The sequence below is a fragment of the Salvelinus namaycush genome, chromosome 20, assembly GCF_016432855.1.
Source record: "Salvelinus namaycush isolate Seneca chromosome 20, SaNama_1.0, whole genome shotgun sequence".
Classification (NCBI taxonomy): Eukaryota; Metazoa; Chordata; class Actinopteri; order Salmoniformes; family Salmonidae; genus Salvelinus; species Salvelinus namaycush.
The window spans coordinates 57,234,649-57,251,522 of NC_052326.1; the positions used below are offsets into that span (position 1 = coordinate 57,234,649).

General features: G+C 46.0%; 1 protein-coding gene across 1 annotated transcript; it reads left to right on the forward strand.

The window, feature by feature from the left end:
• Positions 1–11,470: 11,470 nt before the first annotated feature.
• On the forward strand, positions 11,471–12,517 carry LOC120064886 (protein PELPK1-like). The gene is made up of 2 exons (XM_039015477.1): positions 11,471–11,500; positions 11,780–12,517. The coding sequence occupies exons 1-2, from the start codon at positions 11,471–11,473 to the stop codon at positions 12,515–12,517; spliced, it is 768 nt and encodes a 255-aa protein (XP_038871405.1).
• Positions 12,518–16,874: the final 4,357 nt, after the last annotated feature.

Below are 16,874 nucleotides of genomic sequence, written 5' to 3' on the forward strand. Positions count from 1 at the left end.
GGCAAAAAACCAAACCGTGCTCCCCTTGGAGTCCTGAGGACTGTTGTTTTGGAACGGTCCTCGGTGTAACTGTACGGAGGTGTTCTCTGTCACGGCAAGAGCACCCTGATAAACAGCTATAGGTCTAAACACTACCAGGTGCTGTGTCATTGAAAAATCGTATCTTTAGACAATATAAACATGCCAAACTCTTCAATGTAGTACATTGAGATTAAGGTTAAATTGCCTTATTTCACTTCACATCTAACTTTACCTTGAATAATTGAATCACACTGCAGTGATGATGGATGATGAGGAGGGGGGGGGGGGGGGGTGTTTCGGTTTCACGAGGTGCCAGACCTTCCTCTCTTCAGACAGGCATCCTCACGACTGACTGTCTGTCTGTCTGTCTGTCTGTCTGTCTGTCTGTCTGTCTGTCTGTCTGTCTGTCTGTCTGTCTGTCTGTCTGTCTGTCTGTCTGTCTGTCTGTCTGTCTGTCTGTCTGTCTGTGTCTCTGTCTCTGTCTGTCTGTGTCTCTGTCTGTCTGTGTCTCTGTCTGTCTGTGTCTCTGTCTGTCTGTGTCTCTGTCTGTGTCTCTGTCTGTGTCTCTGTCTGTGTCTGTCTCTCTGTCTGTCTGTGTCTCTGTCTGTCTGTCTGTGTCTGTCTGTCTGTCTCTGTCTGTCTTTGACAGAAAACTGACTAACATTCGTCTGTCTGTATCATGTCAATAGGGACAGATGACTGACTTAGTTTCTGGTCGGGGAAATGACGCAGATATGATATATAAAGCCACACCAACGCACCAAACCCTGGGTAGCGTTTTAACCATTGGGATGCTAATTCAACCTTATTGTTCCTTTCCAGGAATTCTATGCTCTAAAAACTCAGATTGTACACAGCAGACGGTAATACAGTAGTAATATTAAAGATAGACTACAGCATATTAAACATAACAAATAAAATATAGTACAAATAGAATTGCACATTTTTTTTTGTTCTAAAAATAATCATTTTTTTATTTTATTTTGCAGGACATAGAATATCACACAAAATGGTTGACATAATAAACACTTTGATGATGTAGTACACAAAAAACGGGGACCCGTTTATGGCTTGCGATCACTACTTTCAAAAGGAATGGCTGAAGAGAGTGCCCCATGGTGGCGGTGGGGTTATGGTATGGGGCAGGCATAAGTTACGGACAAACGAACACAGTTGCATTTTATCGATGGCGATTTGAATGCACAGAGATACCGTGACGACATCCTGAGGCCCCCATTGTAAGGCCCATGTTTTTGAAAGGTTTCTGTGACCAACAGATACATATCTATATTCCCAGTCACGTTAAAACCCATATATTAGGGCCTTAATTAATTTATTTAAATTGACTGATTTCCTTATATGTAAACTATAACTCAGTAAAAATAAATGAAATTGTTGCATGTTACAGTTATATATTTTTGTTCGGTATATAAAAGCTCTGGACAGTCCCTTTAAAATGAAGGTTAAAATGATGAACAAAAATTCAGTTTGTTTCTTGAAGAGTCAACAGAGGGGAGAGATTCATTTTCATCACCATAACAAGTCAACAGAGGGGAGAGATTCATTTTCATCACCATAACAAGACAACAGAGGGGAGAGATTCATTTTCATCACCATAACAAGTCAACACGCTGAAAAAGGTGCCAACCTGAAAGATGTCACTTTAGACTTTCAGTTTCCACGTTTGTGTTTTATTTAACAGCACTTGACGTCAACAGGGGCGACACTAAAAAACCATGGAAAGTGTTGCAACTGCAAAGAGTTGTACTTTCAATGTGTTTTGTTTCAGAATCCGTTATGAGAAACAAAACAGTCTCGTATTTTGATAACAACACTGGTTGTTGCAAAGATATACACAGTATTCTGATATCTAGGAATTCAGTTGACGACGTCCATAATGTTTCATCACAGCTGAAGTGTGAACAGTGATCGTCTTGTGATAAAAAAACAACAACACATCTGACGATAAACATAAAGAGGCATGATTAGTCTATATGTGTGTGTGTGTGTGTGCGTTTCTATGTGTGTGTGTGTGTTTCTCTATGTGTGTGTGTGTGTGTGTGTGTGTGTGTGCGTTTCTATGTGTGTGTGTGTGTGTGTGTGTGTGTGTGTTTCTCTATGCGTGTGTGTGTGTTTCTCTATGTGTGTGTGTGTTTCTCTATGTGTGTGTGTGTGTGTTTCTCTATGTGTGTGTGTGTGTGTTTCTCTATGCGTGTGTGTGTGTTTCTCTATGTGTGTGTGCGTTTCTATGTGTGTGTGTGTGTGTGTTTCTCTATGCGTGTGTGTGTGTTTCTCTATGTGTGTGTGTGTTTCTCTATGTGTGTGTGTGTGTTTCTCTATGTGTGTGTGTGTGTTTCTCTATGTGTGTGTGTGTGTGTGTGTGTGTGTGTTTCTCTATGCGTGTGTGTGTGTTTCTCTATGTGTGTGTGTGTGTGTGTGTTTCTCTATGTGTGTTTCTCTATGTGTGTGTGTGTGTTTCTCTATGTGTGTTGTGTGTGTTTCTCTATGTGTGTTGTGTGTTTCTCTATGTGTGTGTGTGTGTTTCTCTATGTGTGTGTGTGTTTCTCTATGTGTGTGTGTGTGTTTCTCTATGTGTGTGTGTGTGTTTCTCTATGTGTGTTGTGTGTTTCTCTATGTGTGTGTGTGTTTCTCTATGTGTGTGTGTGTGTGTTTCTCTATGTGTGTGTGTGTGTGTGTTTCTCTATGTGTGTGTGTGTGTTTCTCGATGTGTGTGTGTTTCTCTGTGTGTGTGTGTTTCTCTGTGTGTGTGTGTTTCTCTATGTGTGTGTGTGTGTGTGTGTGTGTGTGTGTGTGTGTGTGCGTTTCTATGTGTGTGTGTGTGTGTGTGTTTCTCTATGTGTGTGTGTGTGTTTCTCTATGTGTGTGTGTGTGTTTCTCGATGTGTGTGTGTTTCTCTGTGTGTGTGTGTTTCTCTATGTGTGTGTGTGTGTGTTTCTTGATGTGTGTGTGTTTCTCTGTGTGTGTGTGTGTGTTTCTCTATGTGTGTGTGTGCTTTTCTCTATGTGTGTGTGTGTGTGTGTGTGTGTTTCTCTATGTGTGTGTGTGTGTGTGTGTGTGTTTCTCTATGTGTGTGTGTTTCTCTGTGTGTGTGTGTGTGTGTGTGTGAGTTTTTCTCTATGTGTGTGTGTGTGTTTCTCTATGTGTGTGTGTGCTTTTCTATATGTGTGTGTGTGTGTGTGTTTCTCTATGTGTGTGTGTTTCTCTGTGTGTGTGTGTGTGTGTGTGTGTGTGTGTGAGTGTTTCTCTATGTGTGTGTGTGTGTTTCTCTATGTGTGTGTGTTTCTATGTGTGTTTGTCGCACAGTGCAAAGAAAGACAGCATGGCATTACTGAACTTCCCCAAAACCAGAAAACCATTTGTCATTAGAGGCCCCATCATCTGGGCCCCCCTCTCTCACCCTAAACATCATCATCAGGGCCCCCTCTCTCACCCTAAACATCCCCATCTGGGGCCCCCTCTCTCACCCTAAACATCCCCATCTGGGGCCCCTCTCTCACCCTAAACATCATCATCAGGGCCCCCTCTCTCACCCTAAACATCCCCATCTGGGGCCCCCTCTCTCACCCTAAACATCCCCATCTGGGGCCCCCTCTCTCACCCTAAACATCCCCATCTGGGGCCCCCTCTCTCACCCTAAACATCCCCATCTGGGGCCCCCTCTCTCACCCTAAACATCATCATCAGGGCCCCCTCTCTCACTCTAAATATCATCATCAGGGCCCCCTCTCTCACTCTAAATATCATCATCAGGGCCCCCTCTCTCACTCTAAATATCATCATCAGGGCCCCCTCTCTCACTCTAAATATCATCATCAGGGCCCCCTCTCTCACTCTAAATATCATCATCTGGGCCCCCTATCTCACCCTAAACATCGTCATCAGGGCCCCCCTTTGCAGTGCCTTAGACCGCTGCACCACTCGGGAGCCCCAAATGTTCAAGGTGTAGGGTGAAGATGCCCCTAGATGCTAATCACGGGTCAGTTCGGCATCCCCACGAATGGTTAAATGGATACTTTTGGATTTTGGAAATTAAGCCCTTTATCTACTGACCCAGAGTCAGATGAGGCCCTTTATCTACAGACCCAGAGTCAGATGAGGCCCTTTATCTACTGACCCAGAGTCAGATGAGGCCCTTTATCTACAGACCCAGAGTCAGATGAGGCCCTTTATCTACAGACCCAGAGTCAGATGAGGCCCTTTATCTACTGACCCAGAGTCAGATGAGGCCCTTTATCTACAGACCCAGAGTCAGATGAGGCCCTTTATCTACTGACCCAGAGTCAGATGAGGCCCTTTATCTACTGACCCAGAGTCAGATGAGGCCCTTTATCTACAGACCCAGAGTCAGATGAGGCCCTTTATCTACTGACCCAGAGTCAGATGAGGCCCTTTATCTACTGACCCAGAGTCAGATGAGGCCCTTTATCTACTGACCCAGAGTCAGATGAGGCCCTTTATCCACTGACCCAGAGTCAGATGAGGCCCTTTATCTACTGACCCAGAGTCAGATGAGGTCCTTTATCTACTGACCCAGAGTCAGATGAGGCCCTTTATCTACTGACCCAGAGTCAGATGAGGCCCTTTATCTACTGACCCAGAGTCAGATGAGGCCCTTTATCTACTGACCCAGAGTCAGATGAGGCCCTTTATCTACTGACCCAGAGTCAGATGAGGCCATTTATCTACTGACCCAGAGTCAGATGGACTCGTGGAAACCATTTGTATGTCTCCACTTCCAATTGAAGAGCGTTAGCACAATGGCTGGAAGTATATGGTAACTGACAGCATGCTAGTAGATACCATAGACTTCCAGTCATTGTGCTAAAGCTTGTTAGCATTGGCTCGCAAAACTTCCTTCATACTGGATCCAGAGACATAAAAATTGTATACTATATACAGTGGGGAGAACAAGTATTTGATACACTGCCGATTTTGCAGGTTTTCCTACTTACAAAGCATGTAGAGGTCTGTCATTTTTATCATAGTACACTTCAACTGTGAGAGACGGAATCTAAAACAAAAATCACATTGTATGATTTTTAAGTAATTAATTTGCATTTTATTGCATGACACAAGTATTTGATACATCAGAAAAGCAGAACTTAATATTTGGTACAGAAACCTTTGTTTGCAATTACAGAGATCATACGTTTCCTGTAGTTCTTGACCAGGTTTGCACACACTGCAGCAGGGATTTTGGCCCACTCCTCCATACAGACCTTCTCCAGATCCTTCAGGTTTCGGGGCTGTCGCTGGGCAATACGGACTTTCAGCTCCCTCCAAAGATGTTCTATTGGGTTCAGGTCTGGAGACTGGCTAGGCCACTCCAGGACCTTGAGATGCTTCTTACGGAGCCACTCCTTAGTTGCCCTGGCTGTGTGTTTCAGGTCGTTGTCATGCTGGAAGACCTGTCTGTTCCCAAACAGTTTGATTTGCTGGTTTTAAGCATTAAACTTTCAAATAGCTCTTTGTTGACTGTTGCTGGGTGTTATCGTTCTCCATCAGCACCGGCCTGTACCCTACCTGCCCTGAGTTCTCTCCTGGCCCCTTACACCAAGTCTGAATTTGTTCTGCTAGGTGACTTAAACTGGGACATGCTTAAACCACCTGACCAAGTCCTATAGCAATGGGACTCCCTAAACCTTTCTCAGATGATTACCAATCCCACAAGGTATGACTCCAAACACCCAGAAAAGTCTACTCTCCTCGATGTTATCCTCACAAATAATCCTGATAGGTCATTACAGAAAACACCAGACTGATACCTTAGTGATCACTGTTTTACAGCCTGTGTTCGTGATGGCTGCTCAGTGAAACGACCTGTTCTGATTTGTCATAGAGGCTTGCTAAAAAAACTTTAATGAGCAAGCCTTCCTTCATGAACTGGCCTCTGTAAAATGGTATAGAATCAGCTTGACCCCCTCTGTCGAAGACGCTTCGACCTTTTTTGATATTGTCAGTGATATTTTGACCGTGATCTGGCAGAGTTACTCCACCTCAAGAATTGCATTTGGTGAAAGGCTCGGCACACGCATACTCAGGCTGACTGGCTCTCCTTCAGGCACATGAGAAATAAGTGCACTCAAGCTATCCAGAAGGCCCAAGTTAGTTACTTTAAGGAGCAGTTCTCTCTCTGTGGGTCTAACCCCAAGAAGTTCTGGAAAACAGTTAAAGACCTGGAGAATAAATCCTCCTCCTCACAGCTGCCCATGTCCCTTAATGTTGATGATGTGGTTGTTACTGACAAGAAGCACATGGCTGAGCTCTTTAATCACCACTTCATTAAGTCAGGATTCCTATTTGACTCAGCCATGCCTCCTTGCCCGTCCAACATTTCCTCATCTCCCACCCCTTCTAATGCGACTATCCCCAATGCCTCTCCCTCTTTTCCACTGCCCCGCTACAAAGTTTCTCCCTGCAGGCGGTCACCGAGTCCAAGGTGCTAAAGGAGCTCCTGAAACTTGACCCCCCAAAAAACATCTGGGTCAGATGGTTTAGACCCTTTCTTCTTTAAGGTTGCAGCCCCTATAATCACCAAGCCTATCTCTGACATTTGTAACTTGTCTCTCCTCTCTGGTGAGGTTCCCATTGCTTGGAAGGCAGCCACGGTTCGTCCATTACTTAGAGCCCTGACCTCATGGAAAACCTTTGCGATGAATTGGAATGCCGACTGCGAGCCAGGACTAATCGCCCAACATCAGTTTCCGACCTCACTAATGCTCTTGTGGCTGAATGGACGCAAGTCCCCGCAGCAATGTTCCAACATCTAGTGGAAGCTGTTATAGCAGCAAAGGGAGGACCAACTCCATATTAATGCCCATGATTTTGGAATGAGATGTTCAATGAGCAGGTGTCCACATACGCTACATGACCAAAAGTATCTTTCATACTGGATCCAGAGACATACAAATGGTATACAAGCATCCCTTTAAGGTTAGGATTGGGTGGGGGGAAGCTGAACCTAGATCTGTACCTAGTGGTAACACACCTGTAATAAGTAAACTTTACCCCAGAGCTAACACACCTGTAATAAGTAGAAACTTTACCCCAGAGCTAACACACCTGTAATAAGTAGAAACTTTACCCCAGAGCTAACACACCTGTAATAAGTGGAAACTTTACCCCAGAGCTAACACACCTGTAATAAGTAGAAACTTTACCCCAGAGCTAACACACCTGTAATAAGTGGAAACTTTACCCCAGAGCTAACACACCTGTAATAAGTAGAAACTTTACCCCAGAGCTACCACACCTGTAATAACTGGAAACTTTACCCCAGAGCTAACACACCTGTAATAAGTGGAAACTTTACCCCAGAGCTAACACACCTGTAATAACTGGACACTTTACCCCAGAGCTAACACACCTGTAATAAGTGGAAACTTTACCCCAGAGCTAACACACCTGTACTAAGTGGAAACTTTACCCCAGAGCTAACACACCTGTACTAAGTGGAAACTTTACCCCAGAGCTAACACACCTGTAATAACTGGAAACTTTACCCCAGAGCTAACACACCTGTAATAAGTAGAAACTTTACCCCAGAGCTAACACACCTGTAATAAGTAGAAGATAACAGAGAATGAGAGAAATTACATCACATCTTACAGAAAACCAAGTAGCCATAACACGAACAGACTTCAACACCCAGACAGTCCAGACAGTAAGCAACACCCAGACAGTAAGCAACACCCAGACAGTAAGCAACACCCAGACAGTAAGCTACACCCAGACAGTAAGCAACACCCAGACAGTAAGCAACACCCAGACAGTAAACAACACCCAGACAGTAAGCAACACTCAGACAGTAAGCAACACGCAACACCCAGACAGTAAGCAACACCCAGACAGTAAGCAACACCCAGACAGTAAGCAACACCCCAGACAGTAAGCAACACCCCAGACAGTAAGCAACACCCAGACAGTAAGCAACACCCCAGACAGTAAGCAACACCCCAGACAGTAAGCAACACCCAGACAGTAAGCAACACCCAGACAGTAAGCAGCACCCAGACAGTAAGCAACACGCAACACCCAGACAGTAAGCAACACCCCAGACAGTAAGCAACACCCAGACAGTAAGCAACACCCAGACAGTAAGCAACACGCAACACCCAGACAGTAAGCAACACCCCAGACAGTAAGCAACACCCAGACAGTAAGCAACACCCAGACAGTAAGCAACACGCAACACCCAGACAGTAAGCAACACCCAGACAGTAAGCAACACCCAGACAGTAATGTGAAGATCAGGAGGATTTCCTCTCAGTGGCTGTCAGAGAGAGAGATAGATATACCCTCAGTAACATAGGTTAGGGTCAGGGGTTTGTGTTTCAGTAAGAGCAGGTTAGGGTTAGAAGGGTCAGGGGTCAGGACGGGGTCTTTTTCACGGTCTGGTTCTAGGTTCTACTATACCCACACCTTCAACATGCTACATTAACCACACGCTACATTAAACACATGCTACATTAAACACACGCTACATTAAACACATGCTACATTATACACATGCTACATTATACACATGCTACATTAAACACATACTACATTATACACATGCTACATTAAACACATGCTACATTAAACACATGCTACATTATACACATGCTACATTAAACACATGCTACATTATACACATGCTACATTATACACATGCTACATTATACACATGCTACATTATACACATGCTACATTATACACATGCTACACATGCTACATTAAACACATGCTACATTAAACACATGCTACATTAAACACATGCTACATTATACACACGCTACATTATACACATGCTACATTAAACACATGCTACATTATACACATGCTACATTAAACACATGCTACATTAAACACATACTACATTATACACATGCTACATTATACACATGCTACATTATACACATGCTACATTATACACATGCTACACATGCTACATTAAACACATGCTACATTAAACACATGCTACATTAAACACATGCTACATTAAACACATGCTACATTATACACACGCTACATTATACACATGCTACATTATACACATGCTACATTAAACACATGCTACATTATACACATGCTACATTATACACATGCTACATTATACACATGCTACATTATACACATGCTACATTAGATGTGCTGTATGTCAATGTGCTAAACACACACACACACACACACACACACACACACACACACACACACACACACACACACACACACACACACACACACACACACACACACACACACACACACACACACACACACAGAGACGATTAGCTAGCTGTCGCCACATCAAAGCTAGATGACACGCTCCCACCCCAGCCCTGCTAGTCTCTCAGGTGTGTGAGAACGCCCCGAAAACATTTGCCCCATTCCATTTCGGTGTGTTCAGCAGCAGTGATTAGGAACAGGGTTCGGGCCTGAGTTTCATTGTCTGGTTCAAGGGCTCTCCTCTAACCCCATTCTCACACCTCCAACATGGTTAACACATACACACACAGCCCGTTAGACATTGGATAAAACAGATCACCGTGTGTATTCAGCACATTCGGAAAGTATTCAGACCTCTTGACCTTTTCCACATATTTGTTACGTTACAGCCTTATTCTAAAATGGATTAAATATACATCTTTTTCTCATAAATCTACACACAATACCCTGTAATGACAAAGTAGAAAAAGTTTGCAAATGTACACAAAATAAAAAACAGAAATACCTTATTTACTTAAGTATTCAGACCCTTGTCTATGAGACTAAATAGAGCTCAGGCGTATCCTGTTTCCATTGACCATCGTTGAGATGTTTCTACAACTTGATTGGAGTCCACCTGTGGTAAATTCAATTGATTGGACATGATTTGGAAAGGCACACACCTGTCTATATAAGGTCCTACAGTTGACAGTGCATGTCAGTGCGAAAACCAAGTCATGAGGTCGAAGGAATTGTCCGTCGAGCTCCGAGACAGGATTGTGTCGAGGCACAGATCTGGGGAAGGGTATTAAAACATTTCTGTAACATTGAAGGTCCCCAAGAACACAATGGCCTCCATCATTCTTAAATGGAAGAAGTTTGGAACCACCAAGACTCTTCCTAGAGCTGGCCGCCCGGCCAAACTGAGCTATCGGGGGAGAAGGGCCTTGGTCAGGGAGGTGACCAAGAACCCGATGGTGACCAGAGTTCCTCTGTGGAGATGGGAGAACCTTCCAGAAGGACAACCATCTCTACAGAACTCCACCAATCAGGCATTTATGGTGGAGTGGCCAGATGGAAGCCACTCCTCAGTAAAAGGCACATGACAGCCCGCTTGGAGTTTGCCAAAAGGCACCTACAGTTCTCACACCATAAGAAACAAAATTCTCTGGTCTGATGAAACCAAGATTGAACTCTTTGGCCTGAATGCCAAGCGTCACATTTGGAGGAAACCTGGCACCATCCCTATGGTGAAGCATGGTGGTGGCAGCATCATGCTGTGGGGATGTTTTTCAGCATCAGGGACTGGGAGACTAGTCAGGATCGAGGGAAAGATGAACAGAGCAAAGTAGAGAGATCCTTGATGAAAACCTGCTCCAGAGTGCTCAGGACCGCAGACTGTGGCGAAGGTTCACCTTCCAACAGCACAACGACCCTAAGCACACAGCCAAGACAACGCAGGAGTGGCTTCGGGACAAGTCTCAATGTCCTTGAGGGGCCCAGCCAGAGTCCGGACTTGAACCCGATCGAACATCTCTGTAGAGCAAAAGGTCTGAATATTTATGTAAATGTGTTATTTCAGTATTTTATTTTGAATAAACTAGCAAAAATTCTAAAAACCTGTTTTTGCTTTGTCATTATGGGTTATTGTGATGTCATTATGGGGTATTGTGATGTCATTATGGGGTATTATGATGTCATTATGGGGTATTGTGATGTCATTATGGGGTAATGTGTGTAGTTGAAGGGCAAAAAACTATTATCAATTTTAGAATAAAGCTGTAACGTAACAAAATGTGGAAAAAGTCAAGGGGTCTGAATACTTTCCAAAGGCACTGTATATATGAAATATAAATGTGATGAAATGTTATGTACCTTTAGTATTTATAGTTACCTGATTTTATATATTCTGTTGTTATTAGTGTACCTTAGTTCATGGCTCTCCCTCTTGCACATGCTTTGTACTGTGACGTGTGTTAGTGTTAGGATTCAGTCAGGATTAAGGCAGGAAGTTGGGCCCTGGGTGGGAGGAGTCCTAGCTAGACGCAGAATAGTGTTTTGACCACACACACAGACCATATTATGTCTTTTCATCTATGATTTAAGTTGATCAGATCATTATTTTGTTAGTTAAAAAAAGGAAAATAAATCCTGTTTTGTTGCACCATATCAGATCTTTTTGAAATATGTTTTGCCATTTGGGAACTTTGAATGTGGACTGTATGCATCCAAAACAACCATGCCTCAGGCTTGGGCATTTTTTAAAATGGTAAGTTAGGAAGTCTCTTTCTCACACACACACTCCCCGCCCTGAGGGGCTGTACACATGAATAACATATATGTCCCACATGGCACTCTATTCCCTATATAGTACACTACTACCCATAAGGCCCTGGTCAAAAGTAGTGCACTACATAGGGATTAGGGTGCCATTTGGGACAGGTGTATAAACATAATCATCTCTACAGTGAGACAAACATAAACACAGTAAACAAAAAAGGTGTTGGCTTTACAAAGTAACTACAACCCCTAACAACCAACCAACCAGAGGAGTTTCCTGTCCCCCAGTGTGACCAACCAACCAGAGGAGTTTCCTATCCCCCAGTGTGAGCAACCAGAGGAGTTTCCTATCCCCCAGTGTGACCAACCAGAGAAGTTTCCTATCCCCCAGTGTGACCAACCAGAGGAGTTTCCTATCCCCCAGTGTGACCAACCAGAGGAGTTTCCTGTCCCCCAGTGTGACCAACCAGAGGAGTTTCCTGTCCCCCAGTGTGACCAACCAGAGGAGTTTCCTGTCCCCCAGTGTGACCAACCAGAGGAGTTTCCTGTCCCCCAGTGTGACCAACCAGAGGAGTTTCCTGTCCCCCAGTGTGAGCAACCAGAGGAGTTTCCTGTCCCCCAGTGTGAGCAACCAGAGGAGTTTCCTGTCCCCCAGTGTGAGCAACCAGAGGAGTTTCCTGTCCCCCAGTGTGACCAACCAGAGGAGTTTCCTGTCCCCCAGTGTGACCAACCAGAGGAGTTTCCTGTCCCCCAGTGTGAGCAACCAGAGGAGTTTCCTATCCCCCAGTGTGACCAACCAGAGGAGTTTCCTGTCCCCCAGTGTGACCAACCAGAGGAGTTTCCTATCCCCCAGTGTGACCAACCAGAGGAGTTTCCTATCCCCCAGTGTGACCAACCAGAGGAGTTTCCTATCCCCCAGTGTGAGCAACCAGAGGAGTTTCCTGTCCCCCAGTGTGACCAACCAGAGGAGTTTCCTGTCCCCCAGTGTGAGCATGGAGCAGCATAGAGTTAGAATGAGTAGAACATGCATCCTCATTCCGGTAGCAACGCACATGCCCTGCCCACCTGAAGAGCGGTCTCTTTCAGCCATCCATTTCCTGTTGTCACCTAAATTTCACTGGATTGTCTATTTACCTTTTAATCTTTCATACTCTCGTTTGTGCCTGTAGTTTTTTCCCCCGTTAACTTTACGACAGCGGAAATGTTTGAAATGGAGTACATTGTCTTTTCGCTGCATCTATAAAGAACACTAGAGCTTTGTCGGGAGATTTAACGCCTCGACGTTTACATCACAAGAAAGATACCTTCATTTTGATGGGTGTTATTTTGGTGGAATTGAAAGAAGAAAAAAAAAGTTTTAATTTAATACAATTGAAATGTTTACAAATTAGATGCTCTGAAATGAAAGCAACTTCCCGAAAATGAACACTGATTATAGTGATATTATGGTCTGATCTCACAAACGATGTGAAGTATGTTCAGATAGGTGTAATCTAGAACCTGTTGATTTTTAAACCGAGGGTGTCCTGCTATTGAGGGTGTCCTGCTATTGAGGGTGTCCTGCTATTGAGGGTGTCCTGCCATTGAGGGTGTCCTGCTATTGAATTATACAATAGAACGTGACAACAGTAATTAATGAGGGCTAGACACCGCAGGTGAGTGCAGGTAGGCCTAGACAAAGCACGTTTTTTTTTTGTGTGGTTGTAGCCTTGTCCTTTATGTTAATGTATTCATATATGCAAATACACCCAGTGTATTTATGCAAATGAGGCACTTATAAATTGTATTTATTTTCACACAAAATATAGAAAAATACCTGATACCATTAGAACATGTAAACATGAGAGCATTAAAATACATGTAATACCTGAATACCCACCAAATGACCAGAACCCTTATTTGTACATTTAGAGTATCTTCATCTATTGTTCAAATTGTTGCATTTATTATATATGAAAAAATACTTTTTTGTCGTTCTTAACAATTTTGGTGATTGTTGCTACATTCAGGTCAATGATGCCATAACGGATGGACTGTCAGGTGTGTCACTCTACACTACATGACCAAAAGTATGTGGACACCTGCTCGTCAAATACATTCCAAAATCATTTTATAACTCAATGTTCCCGTTCTGTGAACTTGTGTGGCCTACCACTTCACGAATGTGCCGTTGTTGCTCCTAGACGTTTCCACTTGACAATAACAGCACTTACAGTTGACCGGGGCAGCTCTAGCAGGACAGAAATTTTACGAACGGACTTGTTGGCAAGGTGGCATCCTATGACGATGCCACGTTGAAAGTCACTAAGCTCTTGGGGGTAGAGTCCCGTAGACAAGGGGGACCAGAATGTCACCACACCTCAGTGAGATATAGGGAGGCTTGCTGTTTCTGTGCCCCAAATTTCCAATAAAAAGTGCCCAAATAATTTTTACCCCTTTTTCTCCTCAATTTCGTGGAATCCAATTGGTAGTTACAGTCTTGTCTCATCACTGCTACTCCTGTATGGACTTGGTAGAGGCGAAGGTCGAGAGCAGTGCATCCTCCGAAACACGACCCTGCCAAGCCGCACTGCTTCTTGACACACTGCTCGCTTAACCCCGGAAGCCAGCTGCACCAATGTGTCGGAGGAAACACCGTACACCTAGCTTGCAGGCGCCCGGCCCGCCAAAAGGAGACGCCAGAGTGCGATGGGACAAGGACATCCCGGCCGGGCCAAACCCTCCCCTAACCCGGACGACGCTGGGCCAAACCCTTCCCTAACCCGGACGACGCTGGGCCAAACCCTCCCCTAACCCGGACGACGCTGGGCCAAACCCTCCCCTAACCCGGACGACGCTGGGCCAAACCCTCCCCTAACCCGGGACGACGCTGGGCCAAACCCTCTCCTAACCCAGACGACGCTGGGCCAAACCCTCCCCTAACCCGGACGACGCTGGGCCAAACCCTCCCTTAACCCGGACGACGCTGGGCCAAACCCTCCCTTAACCCGGACGACGCTGGGCCAAACCCTCCCCTAACCCAGACGACGCTGGGCCAATTGTGCGAATCTCCATAAGGTCTCCCGGTCACGGCCGGCTGTGACACAGCCTGGGATCGAACCCGGGTCTGTAGTGACGCAGCTAGCAGCACTACTTGTGACACACAGTGATAGGATGCAGGAACACACACACAGAGACACACAGAGACACAAAGTGACGATTCTGCGACACTATATTTATACACAAAATCAAAGCCGTATCAAAATGATCTAGAAGGTAGTTTTGGGGTGAAACCCTCTGCATAGCATTCACACAGTACAAAGTCTGAGCAGAAAGGGATTCTTAACATTGTAGCAGCCAGGATAAGAACTACAACTGAAAAGACTAGAAAGACTACAAACCCCCCAGAGAACAGCACCAGGCTGAGATGGCCTCCAGGCTGCATTCCATTATGAAACATGGCTGCCTTGTCTCTGCCCTTAAACAGTTGTACCCTGGGCGAATCAGCTCTCCACAAGTGCATAGGGGGTAGAGGGAAGTGGTTTAAAGGATTGTGGATGAAAGCCAGCAAGCTGGGTGGAGGCCAAGTGAACTGTACTCAACTATTCACCCTGTACTGTGGGACAGTGGTTCATGAATGGGACGTGGCCGGGGCATGACTTCATAGGTCTCTGAATGGGACGTGGCCGGGGGGGTGACTTCATAGACCTCTGAATGGGACGTGGCCGGGGGGGTGACTTCATAGACCTCTGAATGGGACGTGGCCGGGGGGGTGACTTCATAGACCTCTGAATGGGACGTGGCCGGGGGGGTGACTTCATAGACCTCTGAATGGGACGTGGCCGGGGGGGTGACTTCATAGACCTCTGAATGGGACGTGGCCGAGGGGTGACTACATAGACCTCTGAATGGGACGTGGCCGGGGCATGACTTCATAGGTCTCTAAATGGGACGTGGCCGGGGCATGACTTCATAGGTCTCTGAATGGGACGTGGCCGGGGCATGACTTCATAGGTCTCTGAATGGGACGCGGCCGAGGGGTGACTACATAGACCTCTGAATGGGACGTGGCCGGGAGGTGACGTCATAGGTCTCTGAATGGGACGTGGCCGGGAGGTGACGTCATAGGTCTCTGAATGGGACGTGGCCGGGAGGTGACGTCATAGGTCTCTGAATGGGACGTGGCCGGGAGGTGACGTCATAGGTCTCTGAATGGGACGTGGCCGGGAGGTGACTACATAGACCTCTGAATGGGACGTGGCCGGGAGGTGACGTCATAGACCTCTGAATGGGACGTGGCCGGGAGGTGACGTCATAGGTCTCTGAATGGGACGTGGCCGGGGCGTCACGTCATAGACCTCTGAATGGGACGTGGCCGGGAGGTGACGTCATAGACCTCTGAATGGGACGTGGCCGGGAGGTGACGTCATAGGTCTCTGAATGGGACGTGGCCGGGGGGTGACTTCATAGACCTCTGAATGGGACGTGGCCGGGAGGTGACGTCATAGACCTCTGAATGGGACGTGGCCGGGAGGTGACGTCATAGGTCTCTGAATGGGACGTGACCGGGAGGTGACGTCATAGACCTCTGAATGGGACGTGGCCGGGAGGTGACTACATAGACCTCTGAATGGGACCTGGCCGGGAGGTGACGTCATAGACCTCTGAATGGGACGTGGCCGGGAGGTGACTACATAGGTCTCTGAATGGGACCTGGCCGGGAGGTGACGTCATAGACCTCTGAATGGGACGTGGCCGGGAGGTGACTACATAGACCTCTGAATGGGACGTGGCCGGGAGGTGACGTCATAGACCTCTGAATGGGACGTGGCCGGGAGGTGACTACATAGACCTCTGAATGGGACGTGGCCGGGAGGTGACGTCATAGACCTCTGAATGGGACGTGGCCGGGAGGTGACTACATAGGTCTCTGAATGGGACCTGGCCGGGAGGTGACGTCATAGACCTCTGAATGGGACGTGGCCGGGAGGTGACTACATAGACCTCTGAATGGGACGTGGCCGGGAGGTGACGTCATAGACCTCTGAATGGGACGTGGCCGGGAGGTGACTACATAGGTCTCTGAATGGGACCTGGCCGGGAGGTGACGTCATAGACCTCTGAATGGGACGTGGCCGGGAGGTGACGTCATAGGTCTCTATGTGTAGGTGTGTGTTTACATTCCCACAAGTCATTTCAATAACACACATGGTTTGTTTATCACTAACTGATATAAGGAAGTCTGTTTGGACACGTTCGCCTCCTCACTTATCATAATCTCTTGGCTGGTTTAAAAGGTGAACATAGCTGACTGGTCGATTAGGTAAAAACATTGATTAATCAAAATAAATGCTTTTAAAAACATTAAAACTGGTCATGAAATA

Excerpts from the sequence above, each read along its gene's own strand:
- LOC120064886 (XM_039015477.1), top strand. The coding sequence starts at position 11,471 with ATGCCTCAGGCTTGGGCATTTTTTAAAATG. Across the intron at positions 11,501-11,779 it reads CTTGGGCATTTTTTAAAATG|AGGAGTTTCCTGTCCCCCAG; the intron begins GTAAGTTAGGAA and ends CCAACCAACCAG.